The sequence below is a fragment of the Meriones unguiculatus genome, chromosome 5 (assembly GCF_030254825.1).
Source record: "Meriones unguiculatus strain TT.TT164.6M chromosome 5, Bangor_MerUng_6.1, whole genome shotgun sequence".
NCBI lineage: Eukaryota > Metazoa > Chordata > Mammalia > Rodentia > Muridae > Meriones > Meriones unguiculatus.
This window is the reverse complement of record NC_083353.1, coordinates 101,987,540-102,006,422: the sequence shown is the minus strand read 5'-3', so window position 1 is coordinate 102,006,422 and position 18,883 is coordinate 101,987,540. Positions and strand designations below refer to the sequence as shown.

The window sequence follows — 18,883 nt, the reverse complement described above, 5'->3', positions numbered from 1 at the left end:
GTTGATCTATGCAGTGAATATTCTCAAAATCAGATTCAATACTTTTCCATGTAATGATCTTGACGCCTCACTTATGATTGAGCCCTTCATAGTGGGTTGTTGGGGAGATTCTTGGCTCTTGGTAGGACACACAATGCAAGGAGACAGAAGGAAGGTTGCTGGAGGTGACCTTAGAAAATCCCAAAGAAGTTATGGTCTGAACCCTTCAATTTTACCCAAGAAAAACAATTCACCTTCAAATTCAATTTGAATTTTCAATCACTGAATTTTAAGATACAAGGTGAAGATTTAAAATGCAACTCCTCCACACCAGGGAAGTATTAATCAGCCTATCTTCAGATGATTGTAATGATGGCCTTTTTCAAGAAAAAAAAACAGATCTTTATCTTAGTACTTCCTAGAATTTAAGGTACAAAATTTTACAATCTAAACAAACTTACAGCATCCAAAATACTGAGTCTATGATTAGATTGTAAAAGAGGACATGTAGAGATCTGTATGTACTGTGGATATAATTTATTAGTCTGATATATTTACTTACCACATAGTATCTTATGTATTATTAGTACATATTTCCATATTTATAGTTCAGCACAGATAGTTCTCTACAGGAAGTTTGCTATAATACTGTATTTATAACTGTGAAATTCTGTGATAAAAATTTTAATTGTCAATCCACAAGGAAGAAGCTAGATAAACTGTAGTACATAGGTAAAATGAAATTATGCATACAGATTAAAAAATTGCACAGATCCATAGTGTGTGTTCTCTGCTGTGAAATGCTATGCCAAGCTAGGTCAAGAGCAGACACATGCAGTACACCTACAGGGTACTTAAAAATGGATCAGGAACATGATACAGAATGTCTCCAGAGTGACACACCAGAAAATGACAAGCTAGGAGCTCTACCATCCATAATGGAAACCCTGTTAGCAAGGACACGAGGTATGAGACATTTTATTTGTAGGTTTGGACACTGTTAGAAAAGAATTTAGCCATTTTCAGGCAGGTAAAATAACAATTAATTAAAAAAAAGACAAAAATAAAAGACTCCAGAGTGGTTTATTGTGTTCATAAAAGTAAGCAGGGGCCATTTGCACCCTAGAAGAGATTTAGAGGGTGGCTCTAAATGCTACTGCTGCAAATGCAAGGAACTAGGCCCAAAGGGAAGTTAAAAAGACAAGTTTGGAGCACAAGAAAAATCAGTGTAAAAGGAATAAATAGTAGGTGGGTGCAGAATGTGGCGGTCCGACAGTTAGTGCCCTGTGTTTAAATTCTGAGCAGTGAGGAAGGTAGAATCACAAACCCTGTCTTTTACACTAACAAACACCATTCTTGGGATAAAACCCTGCAATACTTGAACTTGTTTATAATAATACAGCTTTTTAAAGGCCTAGTACTCTTTTCTTTCTTCCAATAATTTAATACATTTTATTTTTAATCAAAATGAAACTACAAGACATCCAGGTACTAACTGCTTCTGTGGATGCCAACTTGTGTGGGGACAGCAAGCATGAAAGAATGTACCACCTTGTAATTAGAGCTCTGATCTGACTTTATTTCTCCTCTCCTCGCCAGCATCCTCATCCTTCTGCCTTCTAAAGCTGTGACATGCATAGGAACCAGGTTCACAGTACAGTCATCCTTACTTTATATCCTCATCGTTGGCAAAAATCACGACGGCCCTGGAGTTGGGGGTGTCCAAGAGCTGTTTGATAATTCTATCAAAGTCAATGGTCCTGTCTTTGCGCTCTTGGGGGATTCTCACGGACTGGGCAATGCAGAGCCCACCTGTTCAAGAAAAGAAAGCAGAGTGTCAATAAAATTCCCAAAGAGGTATCCAAGAGACAGGGAAGATAATGTGTGTGTGGGGGGGGGTGATATACTGAGTAGGCAGCATTTTCTTGGGGATGCCTGTTTTTCAGGAAGGCATAAGACATCATGCTCATTCTTGCGATACTTGTGCAAATCCCACAGTAAACCACAACCTTGTGCATTTGAATACTGACACTTCCCAGTGTTACTAACTTTGAAGAAGCAGGCAAAGGGTGGCAAAGTATGTGGATGCAGGTCTTTACAATGCAAGTTATAGATTAAGTTAAAGTAATAGACCCTAAAGCAGCCAGTTTTCATATTTATGCCTGAGAGTTTTCTGAACTTTCAGTTCCTAGTTTTTTATGCCAATACATGACTCTCAACTTTTGAAAACCAGCTTTAAAGAAATAAAATGAAAGGAAACAAACAAACAAGAGCACCAACTACTACAAACAAAACTTTGTGGATCACAGACAATTGGCCCAACCATTAAAATTTTGTTTCACACATTTCATATTATCTTCTTAGAAACTAGAAAATATATTATAGTAGCTAGTGTTCCCTGCTTTGTGTAATGAAGGGATGAAATAGATTTTTTACTCCATGCTTCTCAGAGTTCCCAATTTATTTTTATGAATGTTAAGGGAGACACGGTCTGGGTCGGGTAGGGAGTGGGACTGCAGCTTACTGAACAATAAGATGGACTTCATCTTATTCCAACTCTTGCTTAGTCATTACTCCTGAATATAGTACTTTAAAAGATACACTTTCAGACAGGCAAATGAAGATAAAGTTAGAGAGGATAGTTGTAGGAAAACTTATGAAGACCATCTGAGTGTTAGAAAACTTGGAACAAGAAAAATGCTTGGCTCTTCCTGTCATGCACTGGAGAGACATCTAAAATGGATTCTAGAAACTGGATATGTGGGGAAGTATGAATAGGCTTCCACAAATACAGAAAAGCATAAACTCTGATCCCAAATTAAGACCCAACTGAACTTCAATCTTGGTTGTTATTAGTGTAATGCTAAGCAGCTTTCCAATGCCAGTCCTCAAGAAAACACCTGTGATATTTTTCCTACAGCACTAAAACCAGGTTAATCAACCTAGCTGACATTTCTAGAACCACATGTCTAACAAGAGTAGACATTCCTTTCAAGTGCAACTGAAAGGCTCATTAAGACAAACCATACCTGGGCTTTAAAGAAAAAAAAAATGAAAGCTCACAGAAATCATGCAAAGTGTATCCTCAGATCTTGACAAAGTGAAAAACAGTTACAACAGACTTGTAGATTTACCCATGGTCAAGTGGAAAGTATCCAAAAAAGTTAAGTACTTTGAAAAGACTTAAAAAAAAAACAAAACTATAGTACATTGAAATTAATGGATAAGAGCTAAAATGGTAGTTAGGTGGAAAACAATCATGTCATACATAAACAGAGGCAGCTTTACTTTATGCAAGAAGAATGAACCTGAGATCAGTTACAGTATATATAAGACAATGAACTCAACACATTGTACTGAGAGTCCTTCTATGAATAGAAGGAGAGATAAAAGGTAAAACTAGAGATGAAGAAGAGAGGAGTGGGAAACAGAGATTGTCAGAGTGGAGAGGCTCACGGAAATAGCACCACACAAAAGAACTGCATGATGACAAGCATAGTTTCTGTGGTATCAAATATGGCTCAGTTGGTATAGGGTGAAAGAGGCATGTGCTCCTCAGAATAATATAACACGGTTATTCACCTTTAGTGCATAAAACCTTTTATCCATTAGGTATGTAGAAGGATCCTTGCCAACTCTAACAATGAGACTCACTCTATTATGAAATCTGTAAAGAACCTAAGGACATGTGGAAAGGGAATGACCTGTGTCAACTCTGAATAGCAGTGTTTTAATTAGAAATGCTGTGGCTAACAGCTGCATTTAAAATAGAATTTTGATTTGTAAATTTCCTCTTTGTGGGGATGCGGTTTTACAGTCTGAAGCTGTTTTCTATACTTGGGTTCAACAAAGTAAGATTAACTAAATGACACAAGTCAGGATCCTAGCTGCTAGAATGACTACAGAGAAGCAAAGGGGTAAGGCAGCATAAACCCTGCCATGTCACATTATAGTTTGAGACCTTCAAATAAATTTACATTTTGGAAGGAGAGGAAGGAGAGAGAACTGTATTCATGCCAGTGAATATGCACACACATTCTAGAGCTCTATAGAAGTTCTTAGATACAATCATATCTCACAACACACATACTTAGCTAGCATCCAGTTTTCAGTATGGGAAAAAATATTTCAACAGAGTAAACAATGCCTCCCTTGGAAAGAGCGCAACTGTATGAATATAGACAGTAACACATATGATTTAGTCTGGGTCACCAATCGGTGTGAAGAAATAAGTTCATATAAAATTAATGATGACTGAAAATGCTAGGTGAATGTCAAATGAATGTGGGAATCAACATAGATGAGCTTCCCATGAGTGAAATGAAGTCACTGGGAAGAACAAAATAAATAATGATGTCTTGAACTATTCAGTGAACCAAATGCCCACAACTGCCTATGAATGTACAAGTGCAAGAATGTGTAAATGAATACACAAAAATGAATGAAACTTCCTTGCAGAACAATTACAAATAGAAAGCACAATATGCTGATGATATATTCTCTTTGCTTAACAAAAAGAATACCACCAACAAAACACTGCAACTGTTGCCTTTCGGTCACATTGATATGTACTGGAGTCTGTGCAGGAAACATCTACCCCAAAATGCAAATTAACTCCCTTCGCAACTGTAACATATTCCTCCAACATCTTTAATTGTCTTCTTTTGAGGAGGTGGTAGTTATACACTATTCATCCTTTGAATGCAGATGTTATAGATTAAATGCACATGTCTCTCCAAATGTATTATGTTGAAACATTACGTCCAGTTTCATAGCATTCAGTTTCCAGGAGATGCTGCTGCTGCTGGCCTGTTACCTACTCTGGGAGAACCTGCTGAAGGCAACGTGGAAGTAGATGCTGAGAAACACTAGTTTGTGTACCACTGTGTGAGTTATAGCTAGCTCTGGGAGGTGGTGATAGTGTTAGATATTGATTTACCAGCCAAAGAAAGCTGGGCTGAGGATGGTATCCTCGGAAAATAGAAAAGGATGCTTTGTTATCAATTGCACAACAGTGCAGAGAGAGAGAGAACAATGGGGAAGGTGTCTGTGGGCAGTGGCCAATACTATCTCAGTGCTGTAATTCCCCCATGTCTAGCAGGCTTTATGCAGAATCGGGAAATGAAATGGTCTGTAAAGTGTTCTGGGGCTGCTGGGGAGACGATACGGCTACTTGACCACCTTTTCTGCAGGAGAATGGAAAGCATTTGGGTGGAATGCCAGCTTCCCATCAGTATTCAATTACAGCTGAATGATTAAGCAAACGAGAGCAAACTCCATTTGGCTATGTGATTAGCAGAGGGGCGGTCCGCACTTTCAATTGCTGTTCATCTAGTGCACACTGGGGCAATTGATAAGTAGGGTTTCATGACTTCAGCTTGGAGATGCTCTACCCTTTTTAACTGAGAGCTGCCCACAGGTGAGCCAAATCAAATACCTTAACAGAAGAGAGAAATGGGCAATTATCCTGGTAATGGGGATGAACAAGTTCATAAAGTTAAAAACGTGAACTAAAAAAGATTGGAACATGAAGGTAGAAAGGTGAACATGCTGTTTTCATCTGTTCTTGGAAGGCATCAGTTGTGCCTGCTGGAAGGAAAATCATCTCATTTGCATCAGATCCGTAGGAGCAGGCTTAACACTCACTTAGGCTGTGGGGAGATGACTTCAACTCAAGCATTCAGATGATATGCAATATGTCAGAGCTAGGTCGACTTGAGGGGAAAAAAAAATCTGTGTCCTGGGGGGTCAACCAACAAAGAAGGGATATGGAATGTCCCTCCTATACGCTTCGATGTTAAGGTATCAGTTGGACTATTTCTCCATAGTGATGACTAAGCAAATGTGACTATACTTTCACTACATGTTGCTTGATGCCCCATTGAATGGAAATTTGCTCCCTTATTTTGGTTTTTATTCTAGCTAAACCTCCCGTAAGAGACTCAGCTTGCCTAATGTATGTAATGTTACTACCGGACAAAGGAAAGCTACAGCTGAAGAAATAGTTGTTAAGCAGTTGGAGCTTAAGAATCTAACTTTTTTTAATTTTTAATATTAGTTACAGTTTATTAACTTTGTATCCCAGCTGTAGCCCACTCCCTCACTCCCTCCCAATCCCACCCTTCTTCCCTCATCTCCTCCCTGCCCCTTCCCTCACTTTTAAAAAAAACTATTATTTTTTTTTTTGAAAAATTTCATATGTGGGCATAGTGTTTGCATGTGTATGACATGCAGGTGGCATAAAAGCAAGAAGAGGGCATCAGTTCCTTTGGTCGGGAGTTATGGGTAGTTGTAAACGGCCTTGTTCGGGATCAGAAGACATATGTGGGTCTACTACAAGAGGGACACGTGGGCTGCAGAGACAGTTTTAGTCATTAAAAATATTTGTTCTTCCAGAGGACCAGGTTTCAATTCCCAGCACCCACAGAGAAGGTCACAAGCGTCTGTAACACCAGTTCCAGAATACCTGGCTCGCTCTTCTAGCCTTCATGGACACTGCATGCAAATGGCGGACAAATATGTATATAGGCACAAATCACCCAGGCACATTAAAAAGACACCGACCATAACAAATTGCAATTAACTGCTTAGCCGCATCTCTAGCCCCAAGAATCTAGGTTTTGAAATGTGTTTCTTTTATCTGGCCAAGTTTTTTATCAACGAACATTGCAACTTTCCAGTGAGTTCCCACCGCCGTGAGAGGGGTATTCACAAATAGTACAATGGGTAGAGTCCTTATAAAAATTACAAATGAAAAGTTGTATCACTAGGGCTGGAGAGATGGTTCGGTGGCTAAGAGCTCTGGCTCTTCTTCCTAAGAAGCTGGATTCGATTCCCAGCATCCATCTGATGACTAACCATGGTCTATAACTCTAGTCTCAGGCTAATCTGTACCCTTTTCTGGTTCTCACAGGACTGCATACATATTGTACACATACATTCAAGCAAAATACTCATATACATAAAATGAAAATAAATAAAATATAAAAGAAAAAAATTAAAAATAGTCATGTCACTGACAGGATTATCCATTCTTGCCACCTTAGCTTTGACTGAGAGGACAATTTTCGTGGCTTGAATAGACAAGCCACTGAGATAATAAGGAGAGTCTCAGTCTTGGAAATCAATCCCTTCTTCATTTAATGCTGAAAGCTGGTGGGTTTTGTCTTTCTCTGGTAGGGTGCAATCTGTAACAGCAAGAGACATCAGGAGCCAAAGCACAGACTTCTTCCAATAAATTCTGTTGCTCTCCTAACTGATTATAGATTCTCTTCTATCTAAAAGCAGAGGAGGAAACAATTTACAGTCAGCAGTTTGGTCCAGGAAGAGCCTCTGCTTGAGATGAGGCCTATTACTTAGCCAAGCCAATTCAATTTAGCAAATAGTGAGATGATTCAATGCAAGATTCTGTAGGATTTTTTTTTTGTCAGAAACAAAATATGCTAGTAAAAGGATCATCTGAATAACCGTGAATCTCATATTAAGGCAGATGAAGATCAACATTGATGTGAGACTGGGTAATAAGATAATTTTCAAAATCAGGTATCACTCACATTCCATTAATTGGTTAAAATATTCAGTAGCCACTCTTTAATGAGAGAGAGGTGTTTGAAGTTAAGTTGCTCCTTAGACTGCAGGCTAGTACTAGAATTTTTATCTTTCAATAGTTTACACTAAATGACCAACAATTGCCTTGCCCTCATATATAATATTTCACAAATGGAGAGGAAGATACTTGAATATAGGAGCGTGGTATGTCTAGTTTAAATAGTCAGCCTCTGGAAGGAGGTTCCATGAGACCCAGGAAGTAGGTGGAGCTTATACAACTCTGAAAGTGAAGAGAACATACAATAGAATATCAAGAAACTGACAAGATTCGCCAGGGCCCTGCCCCAGTTTACATGAGCAGTAACCATTTGTAGAGAAAGGATGCTCTCAGATCAAGTGATCTGTTTGCAAGTTGTGGAGAGAGCTTCAGAAATGCACCTTTCATGAGTTGTCACCCCGTTAGTGTAGAGTTTTCTTTGAGACATCTATAGGTAACCCATTCTATAGGTAACCCATTACACATGCTCCCATAAAGAACTCAATAAACTCATCAGCTCAATAGCTAAACTTGGATAGAATAATTACTTGGGTCTGACATGAGTGTCCCATGTGGATAAATAAATATTTCTTTGTGTTTCCTCAGAAAGTTCATACAATGAGGAGTTAAAAGTGGACATATTATCTAGTTAGAAAAATCAAAGACTCTATAGAAGAGGTTATCTGAAGTTAGTATTTTACATCTACAGAGAGGATGAACTTGGGAGGAAAAGGTGAAAGTCATTGTGGATAAGACTCCCCAACTATCACTTCCCTTGAGCTTTGCCAGTTGATCTGTTTTTGCTTAGAGTGGTAAGGTTTGTATTTCCGAGCAATAGCTTACCCCAGTCACAACAAAGGAATTAGCTGTACTTTATCTTCCAGCCTGATTCAGGAATGAGTACTTGATACCTGAAGGACAAACTTGCAGGAAATACATCAGAGAAAAAAGTGGGGTTTTGTTTGTTTGTTTTTTGTAGTAAGAGAGGAGTCAACAGAGAACCTGTCAGGGCCTTTTCCTCCAGCCATGTGTTCATTTTGATTCATGGAGCCATTACTATGCTTTTGGCACTATCAAGCCACAAGTGAAAGTATAAACACCAACTATCATTAGACTTGTAAGCCAGAAAAAGTCAAAAGAACCAGGGACCTTGAGAAGTCATCATTTAGATAAAGAAAGAAGGTCAGGTGTTACTCACTTTCTCATATGGGAACTGATGGGACACCTTCCTGTGAAGGCCGTCCCTAGTCAGTTTTCAGTGCTTAATAAATGAATGTAGTCAGGCATGATCTTTGACCTCAGTGAATTCTTACCTGAATATAAAAGTGGAAAAAAATCCTTGAATGAGAAACATTTCAAGTAGACCACAAAATAAAAGAAATGCCTGGGGAATCATGTTCTGCCAGGAAGACCAGAAGAAATGGAATAAAAGTCACCTTCATGGATGTGGGAACAAGATCGTTAGGCAGCAGAAAGACCCAGGAGAAAAGGACATGCAAAAAGGAGAAGCAATATTAGAGGATAAAGAGTTTGGCAACAGAAAGACATTTCTGGGGAGACCTGACTGGATTACTGATTGTTCTTGGATGCCAAATGTGAATAATCTCTGAGATACCTGTTTACCATTCTAGCTTGAAGGGAGGAAGGAAAGGATGAAACAATAACAGGCTGAATTCCTACAGAATATTCTTACCACCAGGACATAGAGAACATTGTGAAGAATGTGGAGAGGTAGATTTGATGGCAGGGAAGCCAAACGCAGGCTGGTGCTACTAAATTTGTACAGTCAGGGTTGAACTGCATGAGGCTTTGTGTGGCAAATCTGTGAGAATCTTCCAGTTGGTGCTCTGCCAGGGAACCACACTTCACATTCAAAGCTCCATTTTTACTTGTAAGTAATGAGTGAGTCTACCACATCGTGCAGCCAAGAAACATTCGAGAGCAAATGCTCCTCAACCATGGTAAGGAAGCCCAGGACCACTGTGGTCTGATATACACCTGCAACAAACTTTGGGATGTGGAAGTTTGCTGTAATGACAATTGTCCAGAGGAGAAGATGGAGCCACGGAGGTGCCTGTTGGTCCCTCTTTTTTGTAGGGAGCTCCAACAGAGAGGCCCCTTTCGGGAGCTGCCAGTTATGCTGGGGTAGGGTTTTCAGTCAGGCAGCTGCCTTTTAGTCATTCATCTCAGAGGGAAGTTGTTCAGCTTCTGCTGTGGTTTATGATGTGCTGTGAGTCACTTCTCTTGATGCTTTCACATCCACACTTTCACCTACTGATTCATTCATTTATCGAAACGTATTTACTAAACAACTGCTAAGTTTCAGGCATGCTGTGTTGCTGCGTATGTAGCAATCAACATGAAAGACAGACATCTCGTCCACTTGTCGAGGGATATGTGCTAATAGGGTAACTCTCTTTTTCTAAGTTCTCTTTCAAGATAGTGATGTCCTGTGCAATTGCTAGGAGCCTAGTTTACAGCTGCAGTCCCAGCACAGAACATCACGTTCTCCTGAACAGCTGGTATCCTGGCAGGTCGTGAGCGGGTTAATGAAGAATGTGCTCTCATTCAGGAAGCTTTGGGAAGGCAAGCTGTTCCTTTCCTTGAACAAGAAATAAGAAATAAGAAATAATTTTTCTCAGTCACTGGTCTTTCCTGTGGCTGGATTATTCTCACCAGTCAAAACCAATTGTCATTTGTCTCCAGGTAGCTTCCAGAACAATAAATGGAGAGTGGGGGGTGGGGAATGGGGGGTGGGGGGTGGATTTTTGAAGCTCAGGCTTGACTGGAATTTCCAAAGTACTGTTTTCTTTCAGTCAGTTCTCACATGTGTGTGTGTATGCATACTCATGTACAGATACGTGTGTGTTCACATGAAAAATTGAGACATATTCAATGATTTATTTTTACCCTTAAAAACTAGAGGCTGGGGGCTTGAGAGTTGGTTCAGAAGGTAAGATCACTGGCTGCTTTTACAGAGGGTCTGTGAACACATACAGTGGCTTACAACCATCTCTGACTACAGGATCTGAAGCCCTCTTCGGGTCTCCATGGGTACCATACACATGTCTCATACAGACTTATATACAGGCAAGCATTTATACACATTAAAAACAAAACGTAAAGGGGCTAATTGGGTATTATGTCAGAGGTGACTCCATCTAAAGGAGTTCAAAAATACTTGGGAGGTTACCATGCTCAGCTATAGAAAAGATATCACTCTCATGCTGTCTACCCTTCTCTCCCTCAAGGTTATGGGAAATACATAAACTCAGTGTTCTGACCATTCTTTGTGGATTGTCTCACAACGTTCACTCTCTTCTATAACAATTTCACTATTTCCAAGGATTTTTGATACCTTTATTTTCACTTCTATTATTTGCTTTTGTGGTATGGCTGTTGAAACCAGGCCTGCAAGCATACCACACAAGCCTTCCACAAGTGAGCTGAAACCCAGCCTATATATTCTTGCTCAAACACCACCATGTTCAACGAGCACTGGGTTGAATTGCAGACATTCATTTATTTTATTTTTTATTTTTATTTTTATTTTTGTAGATGAGGTGACTGGAACTTATAAATCAAACAGATTTGTTGAATCTCTCATAACCAGTTGTATAACCTAAAGCAAAATTGAGTTATTTTCATCTTCAGTCCAGAACCCCTACCTTCCCAGTTCTGATGAATGTTTTCCCTCATCTTCTGCCCCTCACTCTTTTTTTCTGTTACATCTCGTCCCTATCCTTGTGCTCATCAATACAGCAGAATGAGGGTAGTACTTATCGTTCCTGTGTGATCTTCTAGGCTACCAAACCCTTCTGAACAGTGAGGCTTTTTTGATAACTCTTCTATAACAGTCCATTTCTCTATAGTGATTCCAGGACAGGCACATGTCAACCCTGCCAATATTTTCCCATACACGTCTTTACAGAAGAAAAATAGAGGGATCATACATCCCTTTAACAGCAAATGAGAGACAATTTATGATCACAGCTTTAGATTTGCTGTGTGCAGTGGATGAAATGTCTGATCACTGAGATTTAATTCTAAACAGAAATATTCAGAGTATTACTCACATGCAGTAATGCTAGCAGTATGGGTATGCTAGCTCCAGTATAAAAATTAAACAGACAATGTGAATAGCTGTCATTGAGCTAGTCATCTCTGTATGTTTCATGATAAATTAGACCGATCCTTAAGAATTCTATCTTTTCAGCGCCCTTTTCTGCAACTCTCTTTCTTACTTATTGTTTCTACTGTGATCTATCCATACTGCAGCAAACTATTGCTATGGTTAAGACTTAAGAGACTACACATATCAAAAAGAGCCATCTTTAGAGGATGTGAACATTTATCATTGTTAAAGAAATATCACTCTGTATCAGTGTGAATGTCTCAAACCAAAGAAGTGGAAACAAATGAATCCTGCCTCCAATGCCTTTAGAAATGTATCATCTTCCCCATTTGTCACAGAGCTTAGAGAGAGAGTGCTTTTCTTCCCCAGGAAAGCATGAAATATTTAAAGCCTCTGCCAGCAGATGCTCCTATAAGCACAAAGGAGGCCAGTTAGCATCATACTCTACCTCTTTGGACCTAAACCCACAACTTTTTTCAAAAGCATGTGATGGGTAATTTTAATTGTAAACTTGATGAGATTTAGAATCTTGAAAGCAAACCTCTTGACACATCTGTGAGGGAGTTTCTAATCTGGTTAACTGAGGTAGGAATGGTACTACCCTAACCGTGGTGATAGCATTCCTGTGGCTACAGACCAAGGACTGAATAAAAATAAGAAAGCCATGTGAGCTCCAACACTTGTCTCTCCCTGATTCCTAGATGCTGATGCAATGTGAACTGGGGCCTTATGGTCCTGCTGCCAAGAGTTCTTGAAAACTGCAGCCAAAATAAACTCAGCCTTCTCTTAAGTCGCTTAAGTCTTTTAGATTTGGTCACAGCAAGGAGAAGGGTGATGAACACACCAAGTTCCAGAAGATCCACAGAACTGTTGACAGTATGAGGCTGCATTCATTTAGTTTTTCAAGACTATTAGACAAAAAAGCTGTTTTAGGTGGACTTCTCTGTCTCTTTATCTACTGATCTGATCCTAGAGATATCTCATTTGTCTTCTGATTTTCTTTGAAGAATGTCCATAGAAAGGTCATCCATTTTAGGGATTCACTATTTAGGTGCTTAGGTTACACTGAGGAGTTTGACAGATTTCCTGTGGTAAAGTACTGATTTCAAGGAAGGTTCCTGGCTTAATGAAAAGATTGATGAAAAAAACGAACAAAAACAAAAGTAAAACCAACCCAAAACAAAACAACAACAAAACCAAAGAATATTTACAAACTTCAACAGGATTGACTATACTGGTGCTGTGTCTAGGCAATCAGGAAACAGATTCAGCTTCATTTAAAAAGGTGGTAACTCAGGCTGGCTATGGAGGTGCAAGTCTGGATTCTCAAGACTGGAAAAACAGACTCTGAATGTCTGGGAGTTCAAGGGCAGCTTGAACAGGCATGCTCTGTTACACAACAACCTCAAGGCCAGCCTCAGTTATGTAGTAAGATCAGGTCTCAAACAAACAAACAAACAAACCCACAAAAGAACATGTTGTTAGTACTGAATTAATTTCAATTAAATTTTCCATATAGAACTTATAAATATACTCATTTTGTGATATGTTCATGTTTCTCAGGTTTCTTAGCAAAAATGAAATACATGAGTATGTTCTCAGGAGGACTAACCTTATCTTTACTGACCTCAGTGCAAGCTTTATCAACTGCTTAGAGTAGACTTAAAAGGAAGTGAGGAGAGACATGCATAAAGATATAATCTCAAATCTTAGGAAAAGATTTGAGTGACTAAAATGAGGCATGGGCCATTTTTAAGGCAATATATTTTGGGATTACATAGTTGTTTTTTTGTTTTTGTAAAGAGATAGGGTTTTGGTTTGTTTGTTTTCTGTTGTGTGTGTGTGTGTTTTAACCACAGTAAAGGAAATCAAAGAAAAAGAGACCATTTTTCATGCATAAAAGTGAAGTCAATGCTTTTGAAGCCACTAGACTAGAAATAAATTCCATCTAATAAACAGTTTCCAGTTAGTATCAGAGGAAGGAAAGGGTGAGAGACTAGGAAAGTGGACAGGTAACACATAGTTGCTACCATGGGGAATGTTAGACGCGAAAAGCTACAGTAACCACTTGGTCTGCAAAGAGGAAAAACACTTACCTACTTAATTGGAGTGTTAACTGCAAACTACAACAAACAAACAAACAAACAAAAACCAACAAATAACCTGTACCCGCAATTATGGCTTTTAGTTTAGCTTAAACCAGGAAGGGACGTTACAATTTTGAGCATCCTGAGCTAGCCCTGATTTTTTTTTCCCCTACAGCTGCTGTTTATTGACATTGACATTCAGGTGGGCACTATCGCAGCAGGCCTGGAGATTCTGCCAACAGAAGTTGGAGAGTGGGGTGTCTGCAGAGTGGAGTGCACAAGGAGGAGTTGGGGAGTCCAAAACTGTAGGAAAACCAAGTCAGGGCCAGAGCCAAAGATTATCTACCCTGGAACCCCAGACTCTCTGTTCTCGAGCCCCTGCTCCTGCTTTCTCTTGACTCCAGGCCAGGCCTGGGAGTTCTCTGAACAACTTTGTACAGGAGCAAATTACAGAGACGTTACTGGTTACTGACCTTTTGTGGTAAAGTCAGAGGGTTTCCGGTCCTGCATTCCTCCTGCACCCTTTGCTCAGGTAGGGCCCTGTGATAGACAGCTGGGCTCTAGTCCTTGTTTCAGAGGCATGAATTTTCCCTAGTGTCCCAGCCCACCAGCGCCACACTATGGCTCAGAGTGAGCACTACAAGCATTGCTGGCCTGATGAATGGGTTGGGGGAGGGGAGAGGGGATAGAAGAAAGCTCGAGAGGGCCATCGAGGCACAGGCACTACAGGCATGGTGTCGGTGAAGCCAGAGCCAGGGCACCAGACGGTCAGCACAATGGCCACATCTCCCTTCTTGAATAAGCCTTGGGCCTTGCCAACATTCATGACCAAGTTTATAGGAAGGTCAACATCCTCAGCCCATGCATCCTGCACAGCATCCTTACACAGCATAGGGAAGATGTCACCGTACAGGTGAGCCTGGCAAGCTGTCTGGGGATTGCTTGTCATGGCAATGATGGGAGCAGGAGGGATTTTTTTCTAAAACGAGAAGGCACATTTTATTTCTCACTAAAATCCTTTGAGTATACATGTTGCTCCATTTGGTAGTATTGTAACTTATATACAAGAACTCTACATGATCATCCACATCTAAATTCATTTGCTATATTCTCCTGTGACCCATAGGTTCAGTGCCAAAACCTACAGTGCAACTAACATCACTTAGGCCTCTGTTGTGACTGCAAGAAAAAAGATAGATAATAGAATATCAAATGGTAGTAGGAACAGCTGGGAAGTAAGAGTTATCATGTATTAGAAAATTTTAAAAAGCTATTGGCCTGTGACCTTAGCCAAATGATAGCAATATCAATATCAAACAATCAGAACAAATATTATTCTTCTAAAAATCTTTTGTTCATCTAAGTTAATAATCAAGAAAGTTGGATTTGCCATTGTTTGTTTGCTTGTTTTTCTATGACGTTTAAAATATATGGACTTACAGTGTCTGTCACAGTTACTCAGATCTCTTGTTACTCTGCAATAGCCAAAAAGCAAATGTTCATTCCCTACCAGCATATTTATAGAGATAGATAGAAAACAGATAGATATCTCTGCAAATGACATAGTTTCTTTTTAAGGCAAGCTAAAACTCTGTAGTGTGCACATATGTAATGTTTTCATACCCACTCAACAGTTAGATGGATATAAACACTGAATTGAACTGAAGACTAAATTGTGAAGGTGGCCTTTGACTGATACAGGTTCAACTGCAGGAGATCTGAAGTCTGTTCAAAATAACATAGCTTTCAAGCCCAGCTGAACCATAAGTCTTTCTTCCAACCATTATGAAATTATATATTAGGATTTAAAAGTTGTTTGGAGCCATCTGTGATGCAAAGTATAATTGAGTTTAGTCAATCAGTTCAAAGCAATATGTTAATGTTAATGTTTGGTATCAGTCACTATAGCATCTAATTTTGCATAAAATGAAAACATAACTCAGTATATGTGTAGGTTGTATGAGAAGTGTCTCCCATAAGCTCATTTATGAGAGCATTTGGTCCATAGTCGTTGACACTATTTAGGAGGTTTTGATAACTTTGGAAGGGCCAAGCTTTCTGGAGAAAGTACATGAACTTGGCAGGTTTTGAGGTTTTAAAATATTTTGCAAAAGTGGTTGTAAAAGTTTACCTTCCCACCAGCAATGGAGGAGAGTTCCCCTTTCTCTACATCCTCTCCAGCATGTGTTGTCACTTGAGTTTTTGATCTTAGCCATTCTGATGGGTGTAAGGTGAAATCACAGGGTCATTTTGATGTTTTGATTTTAATTTCCCTGGTGACTAAGGACTTGGAATTTCTTTAAGTGTTTCTCTACCGTTCTATGTTCCTCTATTGAGAATTCTCTGTTTAGCTCTATACCCTATTTTTCAATTGGATTGCTTGATTTGCTGGTGTTTAACTTCTTGATTTCTTTGTATAACCACTTTGGAAATCGATCTGGCACTTTCTCAAACAATTAGGAATAGTGCTACTTCAAGATCCAGCTATGCCACTCCTAGGCATATATGCAAAACATGCTCAAGAATATACATGGATATTTGTTCAACCATATTTTTAGACACTTTATTAGCAATAGCCAGAATCTGGACACAACCCAGATGTCCCTCAATTGAGGAATGGATGGAGAAATGTTAGTACATTTACATAATGGAATACTACTCAGCAATTAAAAACAAGGAAATCATGAAATTTGCAGATAAATGGTGGGAACTAGAAAAGATCATCCTGAGTGAGGTATCTCAGAAGCAGAAAGACACACATGGCCTATACTCACTTATAAGTGAATATTTAGACGTATAATATAGGATAAGCATATTAAAATCTGTACAGCTATAGAAGCTAATTAAGAAGGAGGACCCTGGATAAAATGATACAATCCTCATTCAGAAAGGCAAATGGGATAGATACCAGAAGAGGGGGGAAACAGGCAACAGTACAGGAGCCTACCACAGAGGGTCTCTGAAAGACTCTGCCTGACAGGCTATCAAAATATATTCTGAGACTCATAGCTAAACTTTGGACAGAGTGCAGGGAATCTTATGAAAGAAGGGGGCAATAGAAAGACCTGGAGGAGACAGGAGCCAACAGAACCAAAAAATCTGGGCACATATTTCTGAGACTGATACTACAACCAAAGGTATTTCATCGAGATAACCTAAAATCCCTGCACAAATATAACCTATGGCAGCTCAGTGTCCAAGTGGGTACCCTAGTAAGGGGAACAGTGGCTGGCTCTTTGATCACCTCACCCTGAGGGGGATACAGCTTTAACAGGCCACAGAGGAAGACAATGCAACCAGTCCTGATGAGACCTGATAGGCCAGGGTTAGATGGAAGGGGAGGAGGACCTCCCCTATCAGTGGACTGGGAGAGAAGCATGGGAGGAGAAGAGGGAAGGAGTACAAGACTGGGAGGGGATGAAGGTGGGGCTACATCTGGGATACAAGGTAAATAAATTGTAATAAATAAAAAGTAATTATTTTTTTCCTAATTCCTATGACTAGTTGTTGCCTTTTATGTATGGATATAAGTATGAACAGATAGCTTCCTTCCCCTGCCAATGGCATGCCTCCCCTACTGTGACAAAGTTGATCCCTCTGGAAACAGAAGCCAACATGAATCATTTCTTCCTTAAGCTGGACATGGTATTTTATGTCAGCAACAGAAAAATTATATATAGAGCATTGGGTTCATGGTGAATGTTTTTGGATAAAATTGTTTTGCATGAAGTTTTTAAGTTTGTTTTTCTGGACTCCTTTGAAAGGATCAGAAAGATCAGTTGCAAAGAAACAGTAACATAAAGTGTAGCAATTTAATAAAAAAATATTGTGAGTAAGGAACTTCATAATTTTTGTCCAAAATTATATTTACCTTCAGGTCATTCTAATTATTTGTACATTTGGGTTTTTTTAATGAAAAAATATATCTAAAAATAAATGTGCTCTCAGATAATTTGGATTAAGCACAGATTGACAAAACTAGATGACAGCTGAATATACATATGCAAAGATAGAATTTTATTATACAAGAAATTGATAAATGTGTAGAAGTGGGAGTATTAAGTAAGAAATTGTGATTTAATTATTTATTATGGCAACAGCCCAATCTATAGCTATAAGTTTAAATACTCTTTCATTTCAAAAGCACCACACATTTAAAGCATGCTCTCTGGTAATGCTATTCTGTTCTATCAGGCCATATTGTAATTGTATGTTTATTAATAATTTTTATTATCACACTCACTGAGTAGGATGACAATTTTCATCAGTTACACTTGCTTTCTGCCCACTATTTTCTTTTTTCAGAGTTGAAAATTTTATTTTTTTAAATGTTAATTTTTTTCTGCACAATCCATTTATTATATATCCTGATGCCCCCTCTCTCAACTCCCCCAGTTCTACCTTCCCCTCATCCCCTTCCCCCAGTGGAAGAGAGGAAACAGGATGGGAGCTTACTATAGAGGGTCCTCTGAAAGGCTACACTCAACTGGGGATCAAAGCAGATGCCAAGATTCATGGCCTAAGGAACACAGGGAGTCTTATGAAAGAAGAGAGGAGTGGGGATAGATGGACATGGAGGGGACAGGAGTCCCACAAGGAGACCAATAATGCTAAAAGATCTGAACCCAGTGGATCCTGCAGAGACTGATGCACCAACTGATGCATGAAGAGGACCTAGGCCCCCTGCTCAGATGTGGCTGATTGGCATCTCAGTTTCCACGTGAATCTCTGAGTGAGGGGCACAGGGGCTGCCTCTATCATGAACTCAGTTGACTGCTCTCTGATCACTCGCCCCTAATGATGCAGCCTTGCCAGACCACGGAGGAAGATCCAGGCAGTCTTGATGAGACTTAACAAGCTATGGGCAGATGGTGATAGTGGAGAACTCTGCCCACTATTTTCATTCATTTGATTTCACGATCAGTGTCAGAAATGATTTAACTATGCTTTGAGTTAAAAAATGCCATCAGGAATTAAATCGTGAGTTTTGTTTTAGAAATGAGCAGAGGGAAGGGCTGTAGAAGTGACTCAACAATTAAGGGCATTTGCTGCTTTTGCAAAAGGACAACATTTCAGTTGACAGCACTCAGAAGGTGC

General features: G+C 39.4%; 1 protein-coding gene across 9 annotated transcripts in view; it reads right to left on the bottom strand.

Annotated features, from left to right (window-relative positions):
- Grm7 (glutamate metabotropic receptor 7) overlaps positions 1 to 18,883 on the bottom strand; it is a 920,878-nt gene that overhangs the window by 470,528 nt on the left and 431,467 nt on the right. For all 9 annotated transcript variants that reach the window (XR_009591906.1, XR_009591904.1, XR_009591905.1 and 6 more), the window contains exon 3: positions 1,650 to 1,791. Coding sequence is in view for 3 of the 9 variants with exons in the window: in XM_060383884.1 (XP_060239867.1) it covers positions 1,650 to 1,791 (142 nt within the window). In the remaining 6 variants the exon portion in view is untranslated. The remainder of the gene's footprint in view (positions 1 to 1,649; positions 1,792 to 18,883) is intronic.